The sequence below is a fragment of the Anthonomus grandis genome, chromosome 13, assembly GCF_022605725.1.
Source record: "Anthonomus grandis grandis chromosome 13, icAntGran1.3, whole genome shotgun sequence".
NCBI lineage: Eukaryota > Metazoa > Arthropoda > Insecta > Coleoptera > Curculionidae > Anthonomus > Anthonomus grandis.
This window is the reverse complement of record NC_065558.1, coordinates 23,903,425-23,930,069: the sequence shown is the minus strand read 5'-3', so window position 1 is coordinate 23,930,069 and position 26,645 is coordinate 23,903,425. Positions and strand designations below refer to the sequence as shown.

At 33.0% G+C, this 26,645-nt stretch overlaps 1 protein-coding gene across 1 annotated transcript in view; it reads right to left on the bottom strand.

The window, feature by feature from the left end:
- Positions 1 to 20,880: 20,880 nt before the first annotated feature.
- The window catches only part of LOC126743624 (ras-associated and pleckstrin homology domains-containing protein 1), a 177,734-nt gene continuing 171,969 nt past the window's right edge, over positions 20,881 to 26,645 (bottom strand). The window contains exons 9-13 of the mRNA XM_050450810.1: positions 26,370 to 26,551; positions 26,151 to 26,313; positions 25,048 to 25,309; positions 23,900 to 24,226; positions 20,881 to 23,815 (exon numbers count right to left, since the gene is read on the bottom strand). Of these exons, the coding sequence (XP_050306767.1) occupies positions 22,859 to 23,815; positions 23,900 to 24,226; positions 25,048 to 25,309; positions 26,151 to 26,313; positions 26,370 to 26,551 (1,891 nt within the window). The 3' untranslated portion in view covers positions 20,881 to 22,858. The remainder of the gene's footprint in view (positions 23,816 to 23,899; positions 24,227 to 25,047; positions 25,310 to 26,150; positions 26,314 to 26,369; positions 26,552 to 26,645) is intronic.

The window sequence follows — 26,645 nt, the reverse complement described above, 5'->3', positions numbered from 1 at the left end:
GAAAATTTAGTTAGTGCAGCTTCATGATCAGAAAATCCGGAATTAAAAACCGTACAATCTACGAGTTCAGGAGCAAAAGGTGACACGACATAGTCGATGGTACTAGAACTATTTCTAGTTATTCTGGTAGGAAAGTTAATATGCATTACTATACCCATTGAGACGAAAATAGAGTGAAGAGATTCTTGAGCAGCACACACACTGGAAAAATCAATATTAAGGTCGCCACATAAAATTAATTTACCTTTTAAGAGCAAGGATTCTAGCAAGCTTAGTAGTTTTTGAAGGAAAGTCTGTAAGTCAGCGTCAGGTGTTCTATATACACAAATAATATAGAGGTCGTATGTATTATGGTAAACTATGAAAAATTCAAATACTTTTTCTGATAAAAAGTTATCAAACTTAGTTACCGGTGAAAAATCGTTGTTAATAGACATATTCATAGTGTCCCCATGAGATAAATTAGTTCTATTAAATCTTGCTATTGTAGTGTAATTTTGAAGAAACACAGGTTCATCAGTGTTTAGCCAGTATTCGGTTATAGCAACTATTTCTGGAAAATTTGGCTCTTCTAATAAAAGAAATAATTCATTAGTTTTGTGTCTTAAGGACTGAATGTTAAGAAGAAATACGCTAAGCTTGCTATCATCCGATTTATCAGAGGGTGCTTGATCCTCTGGTCGCGTCACGTTATTTAAAAATTTTTGTTCCTAGATGAAAGACCAGTGAAAAAATAATTAGATTAACTTTCTCGTATTTTTTGAAGCCTTAAAATTTTTTCTGAAGAAAAGAAGGCGGCACACGGGACCTCGAACCTTACAATAGTTATTGGCTCAGCAATTTTGGATATTGTCTGTTCGTCAAACCATTAATCACGTGATTGCTAAATGTAATAGATGCTTTCGAACAAATCCATCATCTTTTTCACCTAAAATGGGTAACTTGCCCCCCGTTAGAATTTTTCAAATAAAACCATTTAGTCCTACCGAAGTGAACTTCGCCGGTCCATTCCAGATCACGTTGCGAAAACGACGTGGAATAACTTGCCAAAAGCCGTATATATGCGTCTCTGATTTTTAGCCGTTAAGGCATATCATCTAAAAATTGTATCAGATTTATTGTCTGAACCATTCCTCGCAGCATTTCACCGATTTTGTGGGCGACGTGGGAGATGCTCAGACTGTCTTATATATAGATCAAGAAACAAATTTCGTTGGTGCAAATCAATTGTTGTTATCGTTTTATAAAAACGCATTTGATTTAATTACGTCGATTAGATGGCATTTTAATCCACCCGCAGTCGCCCATTTTGGAGGTCTATGAGAAGCTGGGGTTAAACAAACAACTCATCTCAAACCTACATTACGCGGGTGACGAAAAACTAACCTATGAGGAGTTTTTGACAGTTATAATTCAAATGGAGTTTATACTTAATTCTAGACCATTGTGCGAGATGAACCCAAATCCAAACGACCTATTCAGTTTCCCTTGGACAATTTTTAACAATGAAACCAGAAAGCAGAAAGCGCAGTGTGCAGCTACAAGCGATCGACACCAGTACCTATAAAAAACGGGTACCGTTAACGTATGCGATCTGATAGAATCGAAGCTTATTTCCGTTATCAGTAAAATTTGATAAAATTATGTCTATTTAGTGGTTCCCAGCTGGGTTAAACGAATACCGACATCAAACTTGGTGAGTGCCATCCCTATCTATATCTTTGTGAAGTCGTTAATCGATTTTTGTGTTCAATTTTTTTTTTGATCAATCTTATGCAATATTATCCATCATCTATCTTCTCACAACCTTTTATATTATACTTTACACCAATGTGCAATCAAAGATTAAAATAAAACTTCAAAATGATATGGACATCATTTGGTTAACCTTCAGATTTTAGCCAGTTGTGTTCAATATCGATATTCGCCTAATGTATAGGATAATTGACATTTATCAACAGGATTTTAAGCAAAAGATTTTATGAAACCGTTTAAAAATTCATCTGGTGTAATGTTACTTATAATATCGTCGGGTTACAAGTAAAATACATTAAGTCAAAAAATGTACTTTCGAGTAATTTCGTTGCAAAGTTTTTAGTTTTACATTTTTTTTAAATATTTACATGTCCTTAATAAAATTTGGTTTTTTAAAAATTTTAATTTTTTTTTGCATGTATATGGAGTAATAAGACTTAATAAAAAGATTAATTAAACTTTTTAAAATACATTTATTTGAGGTTATTAATTAACAATACATTGACTTAGTGTATTTTGCATGTAAGGGTTGACTTAGTGTATTTTACTTGTATTTTTTTTTAAATAATAGACTTATTGCACTTCTTTTAACTTTTATTTTAGCAAAATGAATACCTAAAATTAACACTTTACATAGGAAAATATGCACTAGTGTTAGTATGGTATTAAAAACAAACTTTAAGTCAAAAACTCTAAAACTATTTTATACATTAAACTATCTAATCTATGTTTTGGTCTTCTTGGTCAGTATCATTTTCAGCTGGTTCGTCTAAAACCGAAGATGAACAAGGCAAATTGTGATACCAGTCACGTAGTGTCGGCGGAATAATGTTTCTGTCGCAAAGCTTTACAAGATCATTTTTTTTAGCCACCGATATCGGTAGTTGTCTTTCATATAACGGTGGAATTTATATATCTTCAAAGCTTCTCTCCTTAGTTATTCGATTCGAAGCTCGTCTGGTCAATCCAATATTAATTTGTTCATACTCATCGACAAAATCATACTTATACTGAACTATATATGGGAACTGCTTATCATATTTAAAACATTTTACTTTTAACCAGTTAACAATAGTTCCCTTTTGGTCTTTATTTTTGTTATTTATAGTAAGTTGAACCAATTTTTTCAAATCCAAAAATTCGTTGAATTGCAATTCTCGTGTTTTATAAGGCGATATATTACGCTTCCTTCCAGCTCGTGCCATTTTAAATACATTTTCATATTCATGGACACTGTAAATATCAATATGACGTTTAGCTGACTCAATGGAGCTGTGCATCGAGTCCACCTCCATATAAGAATTTCCGCTTTCTATAAACTTTTTTTCGATAACACAAAGTGTTGGGTGAACTCCCACAATATGTAAAAGGAGAGCTAAAGCTAGCTGGACTTCCAGCTAAAGCTAGCTTAGCTGGAAGGAAAGCTGTGACCTGTACATTTCTATTTTGACCTCCACATGTGTCGGAAAAAATAGTTAAATATTTCACCTCGGGAGATAATGAATTTACACTTTCTTCTTTCCATTTATTTCGGTCCAAAAGTAGCAAAAGGCTTCGTTTGGTGGAGCAGATTCATAAATTGTAAAATTATATAAGTTAAGTTAGCGAAGATAATACAGTAAACTGACTTGTGATGTTGGGATTTGGAGCACGCTTTGCATATCACATGTTATAGATTTACAACTTTTATCACCAGTTGCTATTTTTTTATCTTTGGCCTTTTCTATCATAGACTCTACTTTTCTTCTTAAATGTTCCTGATACTTTACCTCTAACTTTTCTTTATCTATAGCTGTTGCCTGTTGATATTCGTTGCAAGTGGGACATTGGTCTTTTTTTGGTTTAAAGAATGATAGATTGTATTGGGTGCACAATATTCTTCTATATGTAATAAGACTTACTCCCGGCGATTGATATTTTTTACATTCTTCCATAAATAAATCATTATATAATCACAAATAATCATCTAAATATTTAGATTAGGATCTAAATAAAGCCGTTTAGTGGATTTTCTTGTGTAATGGCTCTCGACAACAGAAAAACTTTCAATGTGTTCTTTCACTCTTATTATTACGTCTTCTGGAGTCTTATTAGCTGGAGCTTTTTGACCTCTCTTATCTGTACCACTGTATTCACCAGTTTCACTTCTATTTTTAAATGCATTTAGGATTGGAATATTTGAAATGCATAAGGTTTTACAGAAAAAAGACTGACAAACTTGATGCCTAACTTCCTTTTTAGAAAAAAGGTATGACTTTGCATTACTCCTTTGTTTACTTTCCTCTCCTTTTCGAGGCCGCCGATATTTTACTTCTTTTATTAAAACATTCATAAGTATAAAATCTTTTTGCCGTAGGTATTCCAGATTCCAAAATGTCTGGCATAATACCTTACGTTCATCGTCAGAAAAATATGTCGAACATTTATAACGGCACTTCTCACAATTCACTGGCTTGGGAATTTTGGGAGTTTGTATCTTTCTTGTTACACTTTTATGCGGTTGACCTTGGCTTCTTTTCTATATTTCTCTTCCAGCTTGAAGGCCTTGCAGTGCTCCATCTAGTATTCTTTAAGCTAGTTTCATGTATAACTTGAGTTCTAAACTCTTCACTATCTTTGCCTTCTTCACTAGTTGCTGAACTATCATCGTTTTTTTCTGGTACATAGTCCTTATCTTTTAAAGAATCGTCCGAGTCCTCTATATCCGAGCTATATTTCGTTACTTGGTAATTACTAGGTCCAGGTACATCCGGATTTAGCACAGAGGGAAAGTTGCTTTGGTTCGAAAGACACTGAGCATTAAAGCCGTCCACATCTAAGCCAAAGTTCACAGACCCGATATTGCTTGGTACAGAAATTTCAGCTCTTATTTGTCCGTCTGAAGACACGCTATTTTGTGACGCTGGCTTAAACGATATGTCACAGTCAGTTGTATGCTCAGTTCTTGAATTTAAAGAAATGCTTTGCGATGACTGTCCTAAACTTAGCCGATCTAAAATAGTCCAAAAATATATTACGAAATTTCAAGTTTTTTTATTTGTTCTCTTAATTTAATTTTTAAACTCTATACCAATTAAAAATATTTAACATTATTTTTTTTTAAATTGGGTAGGTATCTACTTTAAAATGTTTTTAACAGTTATCTTAAACTAGGCAATTTTAACTTTAGAGCATATTAATTAGGTACGAGAAATATTAAATAAACCAAGTGGAAATGTACTGATTACTCTAATGCAATAATATAATAATTGTCCATTTCTTACCCGGGAAAGAGTCATCTGCCTTCACAGGAGATAATGTGGTATAAGTTCGGTTTCTCGAGTCTGTACAATTTATTTGCGTAGTGGAGTCTGCAAAAGAAATATTCAAAAATAAAAACATGCGATTATTTATTAATAGCTCAAACAACTGACAGCACTGTAGATATTTAAATTATATCGAAAAAGTTTATGTGACAAAAAAAACTTAAACAATGTTTAGTTACTTACTTAGTTACTTACTTAATGTTTATACTACTGTTTTAAATAACAGTAGTATAAACAACAAAGTACTTACTCCTGACACTCTGATGAGCCCTTAATTGTTGAAATATTTTGTCCACACGCTTCATTATGCACATCACTCAAACTCTTCACAAGATAAACTATACTATTTTGTAGCAAATTCGATCTAAATCAACGATATTTTGCAGGTCCATACGAGTCATATGTCCATTATTATGCGGTAAAATACATTAAGTCAGAATTTTTCGCGATGTCCGTACAAAACGCTGTAAGAAAGTAGACTCGTCTCAGGTTTAGAATCGACTATATTGATCAGATAGAAAATACATATACATTTCGTTAACAATAATATTAATTGGTCTTGATCTATTAACCTACATCAGTGTTGCGACCTAGATTTGACGTTGGGTTATATTTGTTGATACTAAATAGTTTACATAAAGGTAGCACCACATCTTTCCCCTTTTAAAAGAATGGCTTTTATTTTGGGCAAAGATAAAAGACATTCGTTTTAAATAAAATATTTGCCCGTATTTTGAGAAAGCTGTGTTGCTTTGTGAAATACCGTAATTATTAGTCTATCCTACCCCTTTTTTTTTTTTTTTTTTTTTTTTTACTATAAAGACTTACTCTTAAAATATTTACAAATTATTATCACTATTACCATAATTATCCTTACACTTATACGTCACACTACTACGATAAATACTTTTATAAAATAATGTTTGCGAATAAGTTATTTACGATGTGTGAGTATATGTCAACATATAATATTACTATACTAATTCTGTTTAATTTGTCGCGACATTAGATTTATATACATACATAATACGTCAATTTTCACTAGCACAGTATTTGTGTACTCTGTTTTTATGCACAGTAATTACTTTCCCTTTTTCACTTTTCACTGTACAATTTACCCCACTTGTACTTATAACTACAAAAGGGCCGTTAAACCAAGGATCAAACTTCGTCCGATTTTCTTTTTTAATGACTACAAAGTCACCTGGGTGCAGACTAAGGCTTTGAGAAGTTCTATCGTACTCTAACTTGCGCTTATCTTTCGCTCTGATTACAAAATCTCTCGCTCGCTGTAAAGAAATTTGAAGTTTATGACGAACTTCTTGATAAAAGGCATCAATATTGTAAATTGGGTCAATATTGTTTGTCAAGTCAGAAGTAAACTCAGGATATCTTACTACTAAAAACTAGCTCAAAAGGCGTATAATCATGCAAAACTCCTGGGGTTGTATTAAAGCAAAATGAAAAATATTTAATATACTTGTCCCAATCTGTCCAAGAATCATTAATGTACGACATTAAATAGTCATTAAAAATTCTATGATTTCGCTCACAACCTCCGATGCTTTGGTGGTGGTAGGCTGTCGAAAATTTGTGATTTATTTGTAGTAGATTGGTCACTTTTTCTAAAACCTCATTCTTAAATTCAGTCCCTAGGTCAGTACGAATCTCTTTCATCGGTCCATATACCAAAATAAAGTTATCTACTATTGCCTTGGCTACTGTTAATGCTTCTTTATTTTGTATAGGCGCGATGATAAGATATTTCGTTAATTCGCATTGCATGGTTACGGCATAAACATTATTGTTATCGCTTTTTGTAAACGGGCCAATAGTGTCTATGCATACAATATTGAAAGCTCGTTGCGGTGTTGGCGTAATGACCATGGGTTCCTGATGATTAATTTTGCTTTTGTTTACCTGGCATTTTTTACAAGTTTTTACATAGTTTGCAACATAACGTGACATCTTTTTCCAACGAAATTTGGTTCTTAGTTTTTTCAAAAGTCTCTTTTGACCGCAGTGACCGCCGCAAATTGGGTCATCATGATACTTCTGAATAAGTTTTTGTTTTTCATCCTTGTCTATTATAAGTTTTGGGTCGTAGTATAAAAATATTTTTAAATTGTGTAAATAGTCTTGTCCTAGTAATTTAAAATCTTCAAACGTGCACGTACTAAATATTTCATCATTTAATCTTAATTTTAATTTTTGCAAATTGTTTTCACTAGCCATTATTCGAAGCTGAGACAATATTTTCCCTAAAGAAAAATTGCCATTAGTGAAATTCATTTTGCTTTCAGCGCTGATTTTATTTTTACCGTGATTTTCCAAAATTATTCGTAAATAATCTGGCTTAATAATAAATTTTATACTAGGAATTTTAATTAAATCGTAGTTATCATTTGTTTGTATTATATTTAAGTCTTTACCTGATTCGAGAGAACGCGTTTTTGAATTATTTTGGGACACGAATGTTCCCTGTTGTTTTCTAGACATAGACCTAGTTATTGCCAAAATTTGCTTAGACTCTGACGTCATATTCTTAAGATCTTGCATATTAATTCTAGATAACGCGTCAGCTACGACGTTATCCTTACCTTTTATGTATTCGATTTCAAAATCATATTCCTCTAAATCTAATATCATGCGCATTAGCTTTGAAGAAGGATTTCATCTGATTTAACTAAAAAATGTGTGCCATATAAATAAGGTCTAAAGTGATTAATGCCCCAATGTATGGCTGCTAATTCCTTTTCTATGACAGATTTATTAGTTTCTCCTTTTGTGAAACTTCTTGACGCATATGCTATAGGCAGATCTTGACCATTTGATTTTTGAGATAGAACTGCACCGCAAGCCTCTTTTGACGCGTCGGTTGTCAAGATAAAAGGCTTTGAAAAATCTGGGTGTTGTAATATTTGCGGATCAATAAGCATATGCTTCAGCCTGTTAAACGAATCTTGGCATTCTTTGGTCCATACAAATGGTGCATTTTTTTTGTTAGCTTAGTTAGTGGTTTAGCAATTTCTGCGAAATTTCGTATAAACCTTCTATAATAATTACAGAAACTAGTAAACCGCCTAACGTCATCGCCGTTTGTTGGAATTGAATATTTACGAATTGCCTCATATTTCGATTCGTCAGGTAAAATACCATCCGCGCGTATTTGATGACCAACGTAACAACAATTGTTTTGTAAAAATGCACATTTGTTTGGGTTTAATTTTAGATTAAATTTACGACAGGTACTAAACACACTTTTTAGATTTTCAAGGTGGTGACCTACTGAGCATCCAATAACAATTAGGTCATCCATATATAAAAATGCCTTTTCGGGGGTTATTCCCGCAAAAGCGATACTCATCATTCGCTGAAAACTATTTGGACTAACTTTCAAACCGAATGGCAGCCTAGTAAATCTATAAGAACCTTGATTTGTGCTAAAAGTTGTTATATCCCTGGAATTTTCGTCCAAGGGTATTTGATGAAATCCCGATTTAAGATCTAATGTAGAAAAATATTTGGCTCTTCCCAATTGATCTAAAATTTCAGAAATTGACTTAATCGGAAATTTATCAGCACAAAGTTTTCTGTTAATCTGGCGAAAATCGACTACCAGGCGCCATTTTTTCTCACCGTCTTTGGATTTTTTAGGAACCAATAATATTGGGCTATTATATTCGGTATACGATGGCTCAATAATATTGTCTTTAAGCATTTTATTTACCTGCGCATTAACTTCGTCTGTCTGTGAGTACGGTGTCCTGTAATTTTTTATGTAAACTGGAGAGTCATCAGTAAGTCTTAGTTTTTGTTCGTAAAAATTATTAGTTGTCAGTAAATCTGATTCTAGTGCAAAAATATCACAGTACTCTTGGCATAAATTAATCACATCATTTTGTAAATATTCCGCTATACCTTGTGTATTTAATTCTCTTAATAATAGATCGTTTTTGTTTTGCTGAGTTGTAATATTTTTGTTTTGAACACAAAGAATGTTGTAGTTGGTTAAATCTGAATGACTTATTTTGGGGTTTTTTAAGGTTACACTATCAAAATTTGTATTTAAAATCCTTATAAATGGGCTCTGACTGGACACTATAGATCCGGCGACAAAAACTCCTGAAGCGATCTCTTTATTTACAATGACTGCGTCGGTTTTAAGATTTTTTAGCGAGTTTAGTTTTCTTACCACTTCGCACCTAGGTGGTATTATTAAAACATCTTCCTCCGGACTATTTAAAATTGGTATGAAAATATCGCCTCTTCTGCTTTTTACCATCATGGTCCAATTACTATAGTCCAGTAGACATTGGTATTTTGTGATAAAATCTCGCCCTAAAATTCCGTCGGCTGGAATTGGAAAATCGTGGCTTACAATATGAAACATGCTGGTAAAAGTACAGTCTTGTATAAAAATATTTGTTTTTGTAGTTCCAATAGAGTTTGTGTAGCCTTCAGTCACGCCTTTTATTTTGCAAATGTTAGACCTATCAACGATTTGTTCAGGGTCTATTTTCGTTCTTTTGAAAATAGAAACGTCCGCTCCAGTATCAACCAGCAAGGTAACTGTTTGATATCCTGTCATTGCTGTTTGGACTGCTACAAAATTTGATAGTGCTAGGTCCATACTATAAATTTTTAGGAGTGCCCCAAAGGACCTTGTTGGGGTTCCTGTGAGTTTTCCTGATGGTCACTCCCCGTATCCATCGCTCTAATATACCTATTTGGCCGTCTAAAGTAGCTGGGTCGACTATTGTAGCCGCTATTACCCCTTCGTTGGTTGTAATGTCTCTCATACTGACTGTGTTGGTATGTATTGGGGTCGTTTCGCATGATATTCGGCCTGTGTGGGGGTCTTTGATCGTAGTGGCCTCTTCTAGGAAAATTATTCCTTGATCTACCCCTAAAGTTTTGTCTGTTTGTGTAAAATACTGATGCGCCGGGGGATGCCGGGTTATCAGCGCTGCAATTCACAAATTTCGCCAGAGCTTCTTGCGTGGTTTGGAAGTTTCCGGCTTCCATGATAATTTTTACTTTTTCCGACGCTGCATTGGTGCTTAGAGCTTTGACCGTTGTATTGGTTGTATAAGTCTCTGCGACTTGCTCCGGAACTCCTTCGCCTATATACGCCCTTTTAAGCTTTTGAGCCAGTCCCTCTATTTCAGAGAGGTATTTCTCATCGTTATGGCGTTGCTTTAACCCTAAAAGTTTTGATGACACGGACTGCGAACTTTCCAGTTTTATAGAATTTTTTATTTTCGCATGAATTAGATCCAATGTGTCGCTGTCCCCTACCAAATCTCTTGCCTTACCAATCAGTTTGGTTTTGACATAAGCCACAGCATTTACCTCATGCGTTTCAACATTTGCTTTAAGCAGTGTTAACGCATCAAGAAATGAGGTTAGCTTATCTCCCGAACCGTCAAATTCGCCAGGCAAGATTTTGCTAGCGAGATTAAAAAACTCCATCGTGTTCATAGGCATTTTAGTGATCAAATTTTGTGTCTTGTTCGTCACTGTATCTGTTTGTTGATTGTTAATGTCAGTAATTTCGTCTGTTAGATCTATTTCAACTAGCTCGTCCTTTATTTGGGGGTCTATTACCTTTACTATCGATATAGGGACCTTGTAATCAACAGCGAGAACTTGGTACGATCTAACAACTCCATCTCGGGAAGTGTTAAAAATAGGTTTAATAGAGTTATATTGATTTTCGTTTAAATTTGGATAAATTCCTGCTACTGTTTGTACAAATTCGTTATATAATGTTAATAAACTATCCCTGACATGGTTTCTGACACTTTCTGATTTGGGCACCTGTGACTTTAATACTCTTTTTGATTCCTTTATAATATCATCTTTCAAGTTTGATAGCTTGGCATAAACGTCCTCAAAACTTAATTTTACGGTTGACATAGACAAAATTTAATCTTAAATAATTCTGCTCTGTCTTATATTAAAAATTCATTCATTCGAATTAACCCATATGTTTAATTTAAATTAAATAAATAACTATATTGTTTCGTTAACATTAGCCTAAAATATGTTAATTTAATTAGTTACTCTATACGAAAATAAATAGCTACCTATTATTTACCATATCACTAACACTACTCGGTAGTAATAAGATCCTATCCCATAAAATAAATAGTATATTATCTCTTTGATGTTAATTAAAAAAAAATGCATATAAAATATGGTCGTTTGACGCCTGTAACGAAATACTACTCTAATCTAATATGTGCCTGTCTAAGAAAAAAAAAATGACCTCTGCTAAACTAAATAGTATACTTTAAAATGCTTTGCAATGTCATTTAAGTGAATGTCCTCTCTAGTCTAGAATCTAACGTTTACACCTTTTTTGAAACTATTAAATTGTCCTTGTGTCAGCGACTTGGTAAAGTACTACCGTTTATTATTCCTCGGAAGTAAATGGGAAACTGCGTGGAAACTGCCATAACAGTTTGTGCCCAGAAACCGAGATCCAAAAGGTTGACAAAACAAATATTGGTACATACCAGATATCGCCTGCTTATATTTTATTAAATTCTCGTTCTTACACATCTGGCTGTAAGCTTTAGGCGTCCTCCGTAGACGTCCTTTGTCCCTGTGGTGCCCTCAGATATATGCTTCTGCCTATATCTCGTTTCAGACTCCTTCGGTACATTTTTCGCACATTGAGGACAGTCAGTATTATTACGCACACGGCTATGATGTACAGTACGATGCGGATGTCATTAGGGACGCTCATTTTATCTTCCTCAACGATAAAGTTCGAGTTAACCACTCCCGTACTTGTAACGTCACTTTCCTTCGAAACGGATTTTCCCATATTTACGAAGTTTAAAAAATAGGGATTCACACTTTTCTACCGAAATAGCGCGTTACTTTTAGGTAAAGAAAAAAAAAATTAATTTTTTTCATTTTACGGGGACTGGCAGGATCGCCATGTAAGAAAGTAGACTCGTCTCAGGTTTAGAATCGACTATATTGATCAGATAGAAAATACATATACATTTCGTTAACAATAATATTAATTGGTCTTGATCTATTAACCTACATCAGTGTTGCGACCTAGATTTGACGTTGGGTTATATTTGTTGATACTAAATAGTTTACATAAAGGTAGCACCACAACGCTTACAAGAAATATCCATTAAGTCAGTTAGTGTATTTTGCCAGAACGAAATACGTTACTACTGACTTAGCGAATCTATGATTTCTGCAGAATAGTGTAATAAGAAATTCTCAATCGACTTAATGGATTTTACCATTAACAAATTTTATGAAATGTAAACAGATGGTGTAAATAACTTAAGACTGGAAAAAATTGACTTAGTGCGTTTTGCTTGTAACCCGACGATATAAAATAATGATATATAATAAATAAATTCTAAAGACAATATTACCCTTATATATAAGGGTAATATTGTCATGTAATTTGGTAAGCTTATAAGCTTACTATTATTGCATGTTTTTCTCGCAACTCGTAATCGTGGGTTTCGGGATCCACATTTTTTTTTTAGTTGTCGTATTAGTTGTCATTAGAAATCGCAGTGTAAACCCGGCTTTAGTAGTTTGAAAGATGACAAGACAATGTCACAGTTGTCGAATTAATTTGGAATATTACAAAAACAAAAAAAATTGATGTAATTTCAATTAACCTGTCCAGCGAGGAGTGGTTAAAACTAAAAGTAAATACTGCTTTATACAAACCACATTTGGTATTTCCCGATTCCATCCAAAGGAATAATGAAGTTTTAAGAACAACGTCCATGTACACAATACAGCACCACAAAATACGTATGTAAACAAACAAAAATAACCACGTGAGCGCAATATTAAATACATCCCATCTAAGCGATAGCCTTAAGCCTGACGTCATTTGACATTTTTGAGAGTAACCGCTGGTTCTTACCAGACTAACGCTTGGACAGGCTAAATATTTTTGATACGGACAAAGATGATTAAAAAAAATCTTACTTTCCGTTTAATAAAACATCAAACAAATTATGTTTTGGCTATATACTCTGTTACCAGTAGGTATTTAAAGACAAATCAAAGTGATCAGTGTCAACTGGTCCAATATACAAATTCAATTAAAATTAAGTGTCACTAGTAAAATCACAGATTAAACTAGCTATGCAAATTTGCGTAGCTAATTTAATCTGTGGCAAAATACTAATTATAAATATCTAGATTGGTTCCTGTGTAGTCTGACATTGATTAACCTGAGATATCCAAACAAGCGTAACTGAATATATAGTTGTCTAATAGGTAGCAGGTCCACTTGGTCTGATCGATATCCAGCGACCAAATCGAGAACGCAGTTACGCAGCATATGTCGGTTGCCAGCAATCAATTATAGTCCGCACTCGCTATTATTTAATCAAAATAATGCCCATATCTCCTAAAATTCCCAAGGGATTTTAATCTTCTTTTCTCCAGGTATTAACAATGAATACCTTAATTGAACTACAGTGGTCCCAAATCTCTACAAACTAAGGTTCTGAAAATGTCAAATTCCTAAAGGATTTGGATAAAACTTTTTTATGTAATTAATAATAAATATGTAAACCGATTTCAGATGGTTACAAATCTCAACAAACGAAAGTTTAACTTTATTTTAGAAGTTTAAAATCAGATGTAATCCGTAAATATTAAAACCTTATAATATTAACTGAAAAAAATTGTTTTTCGTTTCTGTTGCTAACTTCCTTGACGTAAAAAATAAACATATCTCTCTTCGCTGATATGGCTTTTGATTATATTAATAAATTAATTTAATCTAGGAAAAAGGGCGTTGAATATAATCAATTCTGGTTGCTCTTCAATGAATAAAAAGTTGAAACTAAGAAAATCAAAGAATGTAGGGAAAATATTTTTAATTTGTTCCATCCAGATTCAATTAAAATATTTTTAATTTAATCTGGATATGGTATTAGCCACTCTGTCTTAGCGGACGTTAAAATTAGTAGGGGGCTAGCTGCAAAATTAAGGTAAATTGATTTTAGATTAAATGTAATAATTTGTTGAATGTAAATGTAATAATTAATTGTAAAAATTTGAAAAAAAAAATGCGAATTTATTTCTATTTGGTATTTCGGTATTCTATTCTGCGAAGCCCTACAGGCCAGGAACACACTTGCTTTATTGGTCGGTTGGGTCAGATCAGCGCTGCGAGAGAGGAATGCCAGCTTAGTTCTGGGAGATCACCGGGCAGAAATTGGGTGGGTTGTGGGTGCCCACAAGGGAGTTTCCTGTCGCCAAAGCTCTATGGTCTAATCATAAACGGTCTCCTAATAAGGCAGCTTAAGCAGGAAGGGTTCTAAGCACAGGCTAACACAGACGACGGATTGATTATAGTCACAAGTAAATTTATTGAGGTAGTGTGTGATTGCATTCACAGGTGGTGCGTGAAAACTTGTTGCTCTATAAATTCTGACAAAATCGAGCTCATACTTTTCACGAAAAGGAGAAATCCTGCAGGACAAAGGCCGCCATTGATGTAACAGAAACCTCTGCAAATTAAGCAAGAGGTCAAGGACTTAGGTATGTACCTGTCCAGCAAGCCAACCTGGACTAAACACGTCACCGAGACATTCGACAAAGCAATTGGGATTTTATGGTAAGTTCAAAGGGCATTCTATAAAAAATAAATAAACGTTTGTTATGCAATGTTTTACAGTTTACATAAAGAGTTAACATTCGCAGCGCGTTCTTCCGTACTACCACAGACTATATTAACTTCTCTTATCTCTTCTTATCTCACTAAACCTCCTCAACATATTGAATGCTTTGGACACAGCTCAACTGGAATAGTCGCTCCTTCAGGCGTACCACAAGGCCCTATATTGGGACCTCTATTTTCAACTCATTTACCAATACCATTTCTAAGGACCTAGAAGTAAATAGCTTATTATACTGTGATGATAACAAATTATACTGTAAAATTGAGACTATTAAGGACTGCATTAAACTCCAAGCAGCCATTAACTCAGTGAATGAATGGTGCAAGAATAACAACTTGCCTCTAAATGCTGCGTAGTCTCCTACTCCTTAAAAAAATAACTGTTACTTACCGTTTTACTGTATTAATACAAAATTGATAATGTGATACTACCAAGATCAACCCACTTCAAAGACTCGGAGTCATTTTTGATAGTTTACTTTCTTTTAGTTTTTATTCATGTTTTGTTATTATGAACTGTCCATTCTTTAAGAATATGTCACACATTTCCCATATTCTAGAAAACTGAGCATCGGAAAAGACCAAAAATCTGCTATCAAACCCAACTAAAGCTGGCGTTACTGCTGTCCTAGCACAGAAAGATTATAGCAAACCTGACTGGAGTCCAAACAGGTCTAAACTGTAGACTTAACCGCTGTGTCCTAGTTGTGGCATGGTTAAGGAAAGGGCATATCATTTTATAAGAGGATGCCAAAGAGAGACTAGCATCATGACAGAAACCATGGGTTCTCCCTTGAGAGGAACTAAATAATCGTAATTGGGAAGGCCTGCTCTCTTTCATAACAAAAACAGGTCGCCTGCTTAGAGAGACTAGGGAGCGTATCCAGCGGAAATGACAGGGTTTTAGAGGTTGGCGGAAAAGCACTCTTAGGCCTACCCGTTGGAAACTGTTTCCTTCCCCTCACCCCCACCATTACTACTACTACATATCTTAACATAACAGTTAACATACTATGCAACATCGCAATACACTTCTCTATTGTCGTAATTAAAGACATCCAACCCCCCCTTTGACTTGGCCTAGGAGGGATCTATTCAAATCCCGACAATATTCTTAGCAAGTTCGTACTGCAAAAGGACTGTTGAATCGACGGCTTGTAAAGATCTGCCTTTTACCGTCTCAATTACTTTAAAAATACTGTTTTTTTTTAATTTTGTGTTTTCCTTATTATTACCAATTGATGGAAGACATATAACTTTTATTTATGAAACTTAATTTGAACTGTCACAATTTCACCAAATTCAATTTTTTTGTCGAACAAGGATTTACATTCTATAGAAATAAAACTTAAGTACTTCCTTTCAGATTCGTGGGATAATACATTTGCTGTAGCTGCCTAGCGAGTCAAGAAAGTAGGATTTATTGCAAAGTGAGAACTTTTTTTTTTGTTTGCGACAGTATACGTTTCTTGACATTTTGTCAGTAGTGTTTATTTTTATAAATAATGATTTTCTTTTACTTATAATTCAGAGTATAACTAAATGATCATCTTAATGGTAGTAGGTTATTAGAAATAAACAGTCAATATTTTAAATATGATTTATATTTTATAATACTATATGTAACAGTTAGTATATCAATAATATAAATGTAGACAGTATACAAAGTGTTTATTACAAATAAGCACCTCATAATTATATTTTTAAATAAGACAATAATATACTCGTATAATAGATAAAAACCACAATTTTTCTACAACGCCCTTTTTACAACTTTTAATAAAGACGAACCCCCATTTTAATAAATACGATACTTCAAAACAAAAAATAAAAATGCATTCTCTAAAAAACAAAAACAGAAATGCAACAAATAATTTAAATATCGACAATAATGTAATATACTTGTCTACGCGTATTAATACAAAATATCCTCTCAAAAATCAATTATACAGGTTAGTAAAAAATATAATATTAAAACCAAAACAATATGCAATGGCATTGTAGAGATCTTCCAATATAATTTAAATTAAATTTAAATACACGATTAAGCTTAAAACATATAATGTACAATATTCTAAGGTGCTGCTTAGAAGCAGCGTTAGGAATCATCTAAATCAAATCGTAACCAAGAGATCTTAAATATTGGTCTGTATATGTCATCTCTTCGGACATTTTTTCTCTCGATTAATAATATACAAAATATATACAAAAGTCGAATCAAATTTAATAAAATAAATCAAAATTAACTTAATTTAACCCTGTTTAAGACCTTAACTTAGATAGCAGATGAGTTTTAAAATTTAAAACTCCAGAGAAAACTTAAATAGTTCGTTCAACTAATTGTCGTAGAAATTTTCTTATAAAATTTATAAAAACACACAAAATTTTGCTAATGTAAGAATGTACCTAAAAATTTATACCTATAAGCACCATAAAAATGTTTTGACATTTCTTACAAAATTCCAACTAAAACTAGTATATACAGAAAAATTACTTAGTACAAATTAATCAATTAAAAGCTGAGAAAACCCCACTTAAGTCAGTCGGGGATGTCGGATGTAACATTAGGCTTTCTCTTATGACTTAATATTTAAATTCAATCCAATCGGCAGGTTAAAAATTTGAAAAGTAATAAAGTTAAGGATTTTCTATTTACATGTTCAGTACTTGGTTGAAATCTCAAGTACTACAAACTTGTTTAAGCATGAAAGGTGGCGAAAAACTAATAACTTGGTGAGCAACTACCTCCACAAAAAATACTACTTTTCCTTCGTTGTACAGAATTATTTTTCTCTAAAATTTTTCCTGTGTAAAATATGTTGATTTTTACATAAACATTTCACTTGGAAATTGTGAATATTTATAATAAGAATTGTTTACTTTTACATCCAACTTTTTCGTAAAAAAAATCAGAGTTTCCAATTTTTTTTTCTACAGATTTTTATCCTGCAATGGTCTTTACATAGTGACTGTGAAGGGCAATTTCGAAACTCAAAATAGTTAAGGACTTTTTCTTCGCTTCTCCTTCTACTTAGAAATTCCTTTTGTAAATAGGATTAGCTTTATAAAGAAAATAAATTTTAACACCACTAATAGTTTATGGTTACCACAAGTCCTTACTTGATTTAACCTCAAAATTTAAATTAAAGGATAATTTGACCTAAAAATGTTTTTACAACAAATTTAATATACTAGGGCATAAAGGATTTATGTACCAAATAATATTCTATTACAAAATGCATAAAGGATCTATGTGATCAATGTATCAATGTATCAATGTATGCCTGATGCAAAATGTTTTGTGTTGACATTTATAGTTACATAGATCCCTGAAGTTAATAACCTAACTTCGTTTTTGTTTATACCATGCTTTTTCATTTCCATTTCACATATTTTGTTCCTGCTGTGCCTATTGCTGTTGTGAATATAGTGAAATAAGTTGTGAACATGTCGGCAAGAACTAGACGTCTAGTTAACTTAGGTCAAAAACAGTTTGAAGGTATGTTAAATCCATATAATTTATCTTTGTTGGAAAAATATGTGTTTTATTCACAATTTGAGGTTACAATCTTACCGGTGGCCTTAAAAATGCCTAAAGGAATGTATTTATTGTTTAAATTATTTTAGAACAATCCAATAAGAATACATAAGGCTTATTAAGTACGAGCAAAACGAGGGAAAATGTTCCAAATTTTGATTTGCAAGAACAAGAAAATAAAGAACATGAGATGATTATTGCAGATGGTATGTTTTTTTTTAAATACTTAACTTGACACAAAAATACCTAACTTGGGCGGTCGGCTTATTAGAAGCGAGTCCATTGTGAATCGGAACCCACGTAAAACTGTAGGTCCATGAGGAAAAAAAATAGTTACCCCATTAAAAATAAAAACGTTAATTTATTACGTTAAAATAAAAAAAAAAACAAAACGAAAACATCAGAGCCTAGGTATGAGTGTTACTTTATATGATACCTATATCTGAAGTGATAATAAGCTTAAAAAGCTTTATGTTTGTAGAGGTCCAAGAAGTTTTACCAACACAAGATAAAACTCCACCTAGTATCAGGAACATCGAATATGAGAAACGTACATAGATTATATCTCCACCAGAAGTACAAGATATATTATTTAACAGTAAATATCTAATTTAAAATGCAATTTAGGTCATAGCATAATTTCTAAATAGCTAAAAAATTTTAGATTCTTTCTCCGGAGATGAAGCATTTTCTACAGAAGATACTTCGGATGACTATAATCCCGACAGTACCGAATCAAGTGAAAGTTTTGAAGATGAGGATGAAAATGAAAGTCACCCTAAAACCTTACTATATGTTACAGCAGAAGATTCTGACAACTATCAAGAAAGGGAAGACAGTATTTTGGAATCTAGGGTAAACAAAGCCAAGAGGAAGGTATTTGATTTGCCAGAAAAAAATCAAGAATCAGAAAGCCTCGTCCTGAAACATGGAAAAAAAATAGGACTGCTTCGGCAAGACAGAGAGGCGAGACTTACATTTCATTAAAAAGTAAAAAAGAAATGCCAAGCAAAATTCCCGAATTAGGATCTTTATGCAAAAAACAAAATTGTAAAAAAAATGGTGAAAATCAATTTGACAAGGACGATCGAGTAAAAATATTTAAAAAATTTTACTCATTAGATCAAAATGCGAAAAACTCGCTACTTTTTAAATCTGTTTCGATTGCGCCTGTTAATCGGCATAGAAAAAAATTACAAAAGGAAAATCATATACATTTAGGTACACAATAACCTGCAACAAGCATACCAAAACCGTTTGTAAAACTGCCATTGTCTCCCTTTATCAGATTTCATATAAAAAAGTACAACTTATTCAAAATCAGCTGAAATCAGGGACTACAGCACCATCACCAGATAAAAGGGGTCATCATCTTTTTAGACCAAATAAAATAGAAAAAGATGTGGTTGATGCTGTAAAAAAACACATTCTCTCTTTTCCTGCAGAACATTCTTACTATTCACGAAACAAAAATGCCAATAAGATGTATTTGTCTTCGGTATTAAATATAACGAAAATGCATAAGCTGTATTAAGAATATGTTCAAGAAACTAATATGCATAAACGGTTTTTGGTTTCAAAAATTTTTTATACACACGTTTTTTCAACGAAATTTAATTTTTCCTTTGGACAACCCAGGAGTGATACATGCAGTACCTGCGATGCCAATTTAGGAAATTAAATCCATACAGAAAATTTTAAATTTGCTTTTTCAATAGAAAGAGGGCCCTTAAGAATCATGAACTCTGCTATTTAACTATGGATTTACAGCAAACTATGCCTTTACCACGACTTACCACTTCCAAATCATTTTATGTAAGGCAGATGTTGTTCTATAACTTTGGAATCCACACAATAACATCTGACGGTAATAAGTCCTACTTTTTTAATTGGACCGAAGATATAGCAACAAAGGGCAGCCTTGAAGTTGGCAGTAGCTTGCACAAATTTGTTTAACTTTTAACAAATATAATCAAGGACATAAAACATCTTCTCATCTGGTCCGATTCTTGTGTTGGGCAGAACAAAAATTTTAACCTAATATGCCTATATCAATATCTAATTTTAAAAAGATATGTCAAAGTTATAGACCATACATATCCAGAGGTGGGACACTCTTTCTTGGATTCGGATAGAGATTTTGGAATTATTGAAAAAAAATTACGAAAAATTGAGAGAATATTCTCTGCAGACCAATACAGAGGTGTTATAAAAGAAGCAAGTAAGAAAAACTCTGTTATTAACATAACCGATCATTTTAAAAATATTCCTCAGATAGAAAATAAATTGAACTTGTTTAACAGAAAAAAAAATTGTTGTGGAGACAAAATAAAATTTAGAGATTAATTAAAAATGCCAGGACAAATTCAGTAAATGAATATAAATTGGAAATAGTAATAAACAAAAAAAATACCTTATCGGAAGAAAAAATAAAAACCTAAAACAACAACTTTGCTTTATACAAGAAACTTATCAACATTTCTATAAAATGAAGATAATGACGACAATAATGAAAACGCAGAAGTCGAGCAGACAAGAAAAATTAGGAAAAGAAGAACTAATTAGGATTTCTTAGCTTTTATAAGCATATTCTTGTAAATGATACAAATACAATATTTGATTTGAATTTATTTGTCCAAGATTTGTTATACCTTGTACCCTTTATGCATTTTGTATATTTTTTTTAACTTACCTAGGGAATGAAGGATTCATGTACTTTTAGAACTTCATAGTTTCCTTTGATAATGTAATATGCATTATTTGTTAAGACTAGTACACATTGTAGCCTTAGGGTCTGAAACTTTAAAAATTTTATATTTATAAGTTCATTAATTAAAAAGTTCTGATTAAAAAACTTTAAATTTAGTTTGCGCAAAAAGTTGTTTTTGATACATATATCCTTTATGCATTAAGTCTTCATGTATGTTCTACCTATTATAAGTATGTTTATGTACCTTTGTACAAACAGTATAAATAGTCCAGATTCTCAATTATCCTTATGATAGTCTTTAAACAAATATTGCTTATATATTACCGAGTACAGAAGAATACTCTTTTGTATGCGCTTGTATAGTCTTTTTGTACACATAATATTTCATTCTGAAACAGAAGCACCTTTCATAGATAGCAACAAATATCGCTTAATTTTAGCACAAAATTAGAAAGTCTATACTTCTTGTAAAAGGAGCGGTGGAACCAAGAATGGATTGTACTATTCCTTGTAATCTTTGATGTATTCTAAACATTTCGATTTTTGGTTCATTCCATTATCTCATTTCTGCTGCGAGCTGCAAATTTTTTATTAAAACGCTGACTTGAAGATTATTTTTAGATAATTAATGTTAAGTTTTCGGTTAAAAATTATCGACCAATATTTCAGGGTGGCAGAATTTTGTGCCGGCGAGTATAGATCGAGCATTTCTGGATCGTCAATTATGTCGACCTTGTTAGCAGATTTTAGGATGTTGGGCTTATATCTTTATACATTAGCGTAGCTCTTCCATAAAAACGTTTAAAAGGAATAAAATGATCTTAAATGTAAAGAGTTCTTTGTTATAATATGTCATTGAAACGGAATTTGAAGACTTAAATTAGCCTTTGGTACAGACAATGATTTCCATGAGTCAATTAAAAGTATGTTGGTACAAATCACCAAGATAATTTTGTAATTGTTGGATACCAAAATGAAAACTCGAAAAATTTTGTAGTTTTTCGTCCCATCTACGCAGGTAAAACGTCTTTAAGTAATAAAACCTGTCGACTGGCCTATTAAGCTTTATCTATTCAAAACAGTAAGAAATATAACAAAAAATCACTTACTTTTCCTAATGGCACGTCTAATTTTTTATCATTAAATCACAATGTAGCCTTAAAATGTTTCAATATTTTAGGCAGTTTGTTCTAAAAAAGTTGCTTAGCCTAAGCATCGGGTAATGGCAGTACCTTAATTAAATTTATAACTTTTGAAAGCATCTCTCAAATCATACTTGGTTAAATATTAAGCACACGGTTGTGGACACTTGTAATAGACACTACATCATAATTATGTTATATTGGTTATATTTCAGAGGCGAATACTTTTACTTAAAAAAAACTGGGAGCAGTATGTATATAGGATGTGTAAGCATTTCATACCTTAAAGACTAAAAAATGCATTATTAAATAACTAAATTATTTATATACAAAGTAATATATTTTAATATTTCAAGAATTTTAGAAAAGTATTTAGTTTGAGCGTTTGAACTTTAGTTAATTTCGTAGAACGCTACTTTAAAAGTAATTAATTAAAAATCTTAATTAAGAATAACGGAATTTAGTAAATACAGTAAGAGATCCAATTTGAAAAATATTTTAACTCTACATCAAAACATACGTTTCAATTCTTGACTTCTCGTTTCTAGAGATTGCGTAACTAACATTCTAACACCCTGTATACAACTGCTTATTCAACTTCAGTTGCATCAAAAACCCACTACTTAAAAAAATCTCCCGTAATAGGAACTACTTTACAAAACCTTGATTGATATGAGATATTTTCCAAAAGCTATTTTAAGAAACGCAGCATCAGTGCATCTTGGACGTGCTCAAATGTGTCGTTTCGCTTCTTTTCGGTGGTGGAGGTGGTGGCCTCTTAGAATTTCTTACATCACCTCTTAGGTGCATCGGTGAGGAAATGTATTCCACAACATTTTCGGGACTGTCACCGTAGACATTCTCGTACACGTTATGTGGCCCGTAGTGTTCTTTCACCCAATTAGATACATTATGTTCTTTATAATCAGGAAGTAAAGCGGGTGGATCACGGAATCCCAAAACTTCATGAGGCGTAGTTTCGGGTTCGAGTTTACATTTTTGCGCCACCTGCCACTTTTTTCGCATAACACGCTGCAAGTCTTTAAGAAAGTCCGTTGGAGGTTCCGCAAGCTTCTTGGGACTTGACAGTTTGGTTGTCTCAGACCTCCTTGGTGGAGGAGGCTTTTTCGGTAATGGAGGCACCTCCTGAGGTGTCAAATTAAAGCTTATCTTCTTAGCATTTTTCTTCGGACTATTGGGTTCTTGGAACGCGACCTTTCTTTGCACTTTAGGTGAGCTTCTGCCATCATACGTTGAACTACTATACACGGAATTATTACCAGAAGAATTACTGCTATTTGTAGAGGCTATACTATTACAAGAAACCTGCCTAGGCAATGAAGTTTGTCTTAAACTCGACCTAAGTCCATTGGCATTTGCAAATGGTGAAGTGCCAGGCAGGGTACCAGCCTGTCTATATTGTGGAGGATTAATGTATGGCGGTGGCGTACCATTATATCCATTTACATGTTCGTTTCTGTCATGGTTCTGACCATAGATCGAACTACTTTGAGCATAAATACAATTATTTACATTCCTATGATTAGGACTAAAGGTATTTGTTGGAGTAGTCTGTGTGGGAGTGCTGCAGTTTGAGCCGGCTGATGGTGGACTCGCACAGGGTGTATTCAGTCTTGAATGGGTTGGTGTTTGATCGGGTGACATACCCTAAAAAGATGAAATTTGTTTAGCGCTGTAGACTTGTAGCTTGCATTTTTACTTAATTAATGATTTTCAGGAAAATCAAATTACCTGGGTGGGTGTTCTTTCCGGACTCAAAACATTCGTAGGAGTAGCGGTGGCGCTAGAAGTGTTACTTCCGCTTTTTCTTCGTCGTATCGTGCCGGTCTCCTCGCCGGGAGGTGGTGGGAGAGACATGAGACTTAACTGGCTTCCGGTCAGTTCACTTCCGGTAATCGGTGGGAGGTCGTGGGGGTTCGGCGGAGGCGGAAGACTGTCCAGCGATAAGTTAGAGTTGTAGACTTCGGGAGGAGGAGGCGGCAACTGGTAGCTTGGAGAATCGTTGATTACGTCACCGTTTGTTTCCGGAGGTGGTGGCAGTGATATGATCGAATCAGTCTAAAACGTATAAGAATAATAGAATATAACATATTTAGTGTGTCCATTTAGTACTCCCTTCCTCGATTGTAGGTGTATTTTTAAAGCTAAAAAAAATATTTTTTTTTGGGTACACGGGGTGAAAAAAGCTACATTTTTAAATTGTTTTGACTCATACTGGGTTTCACAAAAGGCGTAGAAATGTTTGTTTTTTTTTAATTGGAAGACCTTATATATTATTTGATTTTTAGATTCTTCGTAAAATTCTAAGACGTTTGATGTCATGCATGTCATACTTTAATTAAGTAGTTTTTGAATTAGAGACACTTGAAATTTGTTTTTTTTTCAACTTTAAGAGGCTACAGAGCTATAACTACTTGTCATAAGATAAAATGATTTTTAGATTCCTATTTTATTTTCTTAAGATGTGTTTTAATATAAAAAAAATGTACTGTTACTTATTTATGTTTTTTCTTAAAATGTAAAAAAAAAAGATTTTAAAATGTTTCTAGTAAAAACTGAAAGTTAAAAACTACTTGATTAAAATATATTGTATGTAATATATTAAATTGTTTAAATTTTGAAGCAGAATTAGAAAATCAAATATTATATAAAATTTTTCATTAAAAAAAACATAAAATTCTTCGGCCATGCCTTTTGTGACCACTCTGTATATGTCAAAATATTTTAAAATGTAGCTTTTTGCACATTCATTGTCTACAAATTTTTTTTTGTTTTAAAAATACAGCCACAATGAAGGAAGGTAGTACACATTCAAGAACACATTCAAAATACTATTGAATATTTTATCAGTAAATACTGCATAAAAATAATTTACTTACCATACTTGACAAACTATCTAGTCCATTAGGTGATAGTGGAGTGGGACTCCTAAGAGAAGTAGCACTGGGAGGTCGTTCTCCAAAAGGACTGTTCCTTTCCCCAAAAGGACTCGCCCTTTCTCTCACTGGGGTGCCACACAGTGGTGTGGAATTTCCGCTTCTATTCCCCATCGACTCTATCGAACCCCTGGTTTTGTATGAATGCTGTCTTTTTAATGTACCTTGGTTTGATGAATCGTCACCGGAGTTGTTTGATTTTCGTCTTGAAAAAATTAAAAAGTTCTTAATATTTTAAAAACAAAAAATTACTTGAAGACTAGGAATGAACTGCTAGATTACTGGATCTGGTGTAATTTAAATATTAACTCATTACATAAAACTTAGCTACCGAACATTTACTAAGAAACTTGTTGGCTTGTCTAGGCTGTATCTAAGGAAGTACTAGCCGTATGTCCCGCGGAAAAAAAATCTTAAAATAGCCAATAAGAAATTGCTAGAAACTAACCAGTTTCTAGAATGGCTGTTAACTTACGCCATAGTTCTAAACTGAGTTTTTATACGATTTTCCTTTAAAAAGAAGTACTATGAACAACGGCATTATAACCTTCAGCAATTTTCAACCAATTTTGTTCAAAAATTTTATTCTATCTGCTAAAATTAAGTGGAAAAAAGCTATAAAAATGTCTGCATTTATTATAATATTATTAACTCCAAACTGGGTAATTAAACATATTGAAACTTTCTTTTTCATGAGACCTAGTTTATTTGATTCCGATTACCCAATCCGGAGTTATTAATATTTAAATCAACACCGATCTACTACTTTAACTGGGCAGATAGAACAAGATGATTTAAACAAAAAAATAATAAAATATGCTGAAAATTATGTCTGAACGCATATCTAGGTAAATTTTCAGTTAAAATCCCATTTTATTATACGTCGTAGAATTACTCCCTCTGGTAGTTATTCTAAGAACGTAATAAAAATGTTTAGCAATCTCTGGCATTTTATATGATATGATTTAGATGATCAGTATCCGATATACGGCCGAAGGCCATACTTAATGTGACACACGACACAATCAAACAAATTTAAAACATACCTGCTATGTCTCCTAGTTAGTGTTCCATTATTTGTATAAGAAACAGGACTAGATGGTAGTGTTGCATCAAGTTCATCCCGCGTCTCACCAACTTCTTTTAATTGTCTCGTCATGTTCGTTAATGGTAAGTTCGGTTTCATTGAAGGTTTTCGTTTTATGGTACCTACAAATAATTATATTAAATACCCATAATAATTTTTATATTTTTCTTTGCCATACCCATTGGAAACTCCGAATCAAAAGCATTTTCACAAGTGGAAGAAGCACCGTCAGACATACAACCACTGGAGCTGGAGCTGCTTGCCCTACTATGCCTTCCGGAGCTAGAGCTAGCTTCGCTTGTAGCTGAGTAGATTTCACTTCCAGATGCTGTACCGTAGCCTGCTTCACTGCCAGAGTATCTGAAATAAGATTTTGTTACAACTGTTTTAAATACATCTTTCTTTTGAACAACGTGTACATTAACAACAATATTCTTAGAAGTATGTTTAGTAA